The 2,953-nt window shown below is 57.2% G+C and overlaps 1 protein-coding gene across 1 annotated transcript; it reads right to left on the bottom strand.

The window, feature by feature from the left end:
* Positions 1 to 1,359: 1,359 nt before the first annotated feature.
* On the bottom strand, positions 1,360 to 2,433 carry LOC120677975. Its single transcript, XM_039959151.1, has one exon. It carries the CDS (start codon positions 2,431 to 2,433, stop codon positions 1,360 to 1,362), a length of 1,074 nt encoding a protein of 357 aa, XP_039815085.1.
* Between the last annotated feature and the right edge of the window lie 520 nt (positions 2,434 to 2,953).

Here is a 2,953-nt window from a genome sequence, read left to right as displayed (position 1 = left end):
CCTCGTACTTGATCCCAGCAGCCGATCAGCGCAGCAGTCGCAGCAGCGCCTCCACGGAGTCCACACGTACGGGGATGAAACGCCGGGCGTCAGTGTGCTAGCACCGCACGCATAGCAAGGGCGGCGGCCGAGAGAGAGGGAGGGGCGGCGGCTAGGGAGGTGGCGCGGCTCAGGTCATCGCCCCCCTAGCCCCTCCCTCATATATATAGGGCGTACTAATGGGCTTCTATCTCATAGGCCTATTAGTAACCCTAATCCCTCTTGGATCAATATCCACTTGGGCCTTTAAACCGTATTGTGATGATGGACTCTTGGGCATATCACCAACACTTTTTCATGACTGTCACCAGTGATAGTTGTCGGTGTCTATCTTGCTCTTCTTCCTCTGATCCTTCTCCGACCTTGTTTACCGTGTCGGTTGCCCTGGCCTGATCTGGTTGGTATAAGCCTTCAAGGGACAGGAGGGCGGGTTAGAGAGAGAGATTTCGCCATTTTTGCATATTGCATATGTCTAGGAAGTATCACTACTACATAATAACTTTTAAGAGCATCCCTTTTTTCTAGAAGCGATAATTAATAGTCTTATTTTAGTTCCTCTGACGTTCGTCGTAGGGGCAAATCTAAAGGGGGACTAGGGGGATCAAGCCCCATCTACGTCCCCAAAATCAATGGATACCCTCTAAGCTCCCCCCCCCCTCATTTTTTTGGAAAAAAGAATGAAGGAAAAAGGGAGAGGAAGGAGAAGAGAAGGGAGATGAGACCCCTCTATATGTATTGGCTAGATTCGCCATTGGTTCGTCACGAGTTTCTGACCCATGATACACCAGTTGGCATCATTTCAAGAAAAGAGCACCTACCATATAATAATTTATAAAGTTGTATCATTTTAGTCTAACAAGTTGCAAAACACGCAAATGATGCGTAAACTTATCAAAAGGTGTACATACATGGTCACATATATGTCAGCGAGCCTATTTTATCACGTTGACAAGCTATTGCCGCACACAATAATTAACAGATTCTCACTAATTTTAAAATTTTATAATGTTCTAATGCTGCACATGTATATAACTACGTAAACCAGTTGGGTTCATGGCTTTTCTGAACCCAAAGAAATAATAGGGTCAAAATTGGAAGCAAGCACTTGGCAATTGGCATGCATGCGCTTTGTCCTGGCAGAGTACGAGCAAGTGCAGCGGCCACGGCTGTTTTAAGACCATGTTTGGTACACCGATATTTGGACCACTACAGCTTAATTAGATTGGCATATACACGCTAAGACTGACTCCAACAATAAAAGGCATTTTGGAGAGGCAAATTGGCGTTTGCCTTCTGTCTACAGTGTTTTCCATTCCCCTCTCAAACCACCGGCTCCAACAGAGGCGAGCAATCGCAATTGCAATCATCTGCCGCTGCCCACGCCGAGCTCCGATGGCTCCGCGTTCCGTTGCCCCTCCGATGGCTCCGCGTTCTGTTGCCCCTCGAGCTCCCGCCGCCGGTCCCGCCGTTGGGCGCGGAGAGCCAGTAGGAGGACGAAGGAGGGGGCGCGGCGCCCAGGCCACCGCCGAAGAAGCCCGCGCACTTGATACTGTGGTGCTGGTCTCGCTCGTCGTCGCCATGCGCGCCGCCCAGGTGGCCCAGCGCGCCGGCGCCCTTGGGCTTGGGCTCGCGGTGGGACTCCACGCGCCGGAGCGCGCAGTCGCCGAAGCTGCGGCTACCGCACCCCACGGAGCGCGACCGCGCCACCTTCCGCCCGAACGACGACGATGAGGACCCCTCGCTCCGGCGGCCCGGGCTCTCGGGCTCCGCGATCGCCTCCAGCCGGCCCTCGAGCGCCGACGCCGACGCCACGGACACAGAGTTCCTCCTCGCCACCGCGCCGCCGCCGCTGTTGCAAGGGGCCGCGGCCGACGACGCGCTCCTGTGGCTCCCGGACGACGAGGACAGGTGGAGGAAGGACCAGAAGCTCTTCTTGCGCGGGCTGTCGGCGGTGATCCCGGACGGGGCGGGCGGCGGCAGCGTCTCCTCCGGGCGCGGCGCGATGGACTTGCTCCGCTTGAGCCCGGCGCCCGCGCCCTGCGCGGGCATCACCTTGCGTGAGGCCGCCGCCAGGGTGTAGAGCGGCAGCGGCGCCTCCAAGGAGGTGTGGTTGGACGGTGGCGGTGTGGAGGACGCCCACGCGGAGGCCGGCGGCGGGTGGAAGGGTCTGGACTTGTGGCCCAGTGCACCGGCGCCCTTGGGCTTGGGCTCGCGGTGGCAGGGTGGTGACGCGGCGTGTCCCGCGTCTATGGCACAGCGCGGTGGCGAGGCCGCGACGGAGGCGATGGCGAGGCCGCGGAGGAGAAGTGCGGCGGCGTGTGCCGCGTCTATGGCCGCCTCCCTTCTCCCTCGACCCCGCGTCCTCGATGGCCCCGCGCGGGGCGCCGCCGCCATCGCCGGCCTCTGCTCCCCAGCCCTCCTCGCGGCGGCCAGCGGGACCTCCTCGCGGCCGGCCTCGTCCCTCCTCCTGCGCCCGGCCTCCCTGGCCCCTCCCCTGCGGATGCCTTTGAGGAGAGAGGCGATGCAATTTTGCTTCGTCTCTCTCCTCGAAGGCAATATGCCTTCCGCGTTTGCGTCGTCTGTTGGAGGACGTCTCGCGCGTGCACAGTGCGCTGGGACGAGGCAAAAATGCTTTTGCCATACCTGTTGAAGTCAGTCTAACAGTCCTTTGACTCTCTCTCTCTCTCTCAACCATACAAAACTACACTAATCCTCTACAATACAATAATGTTAAATATATCAGTACCTAAACTCCCTAAAAAATCGGTACCTAGTCTGCCTAGTTCGTGCATATAGAATCCACTATGATCAGGCATCTGGGTCAATCTAAACCGTTCATTTACCTACAAGGCTACAACATATCATTGCCCCCACCAATCTAAAACTCTACTCCCTGGCAATGTAAAGAAGTCTT

This window comes from Panicum virgatum, chromosome 6N, assembly GCF_016808335.1.
Source record: "Panicum virgatum strain AP13 chromosome 6N, P.virgatum_v5, whole genome shotgun sequence".
NCBI lineage: Eukaryota > Viridiplantae > Streptophyta > Magnoliopsida > Poales > Poaceae > Panicum > Panicum virgatum.
This window is presented reverse-complemented; position numbering and strand designations above follow the sequence as displayed.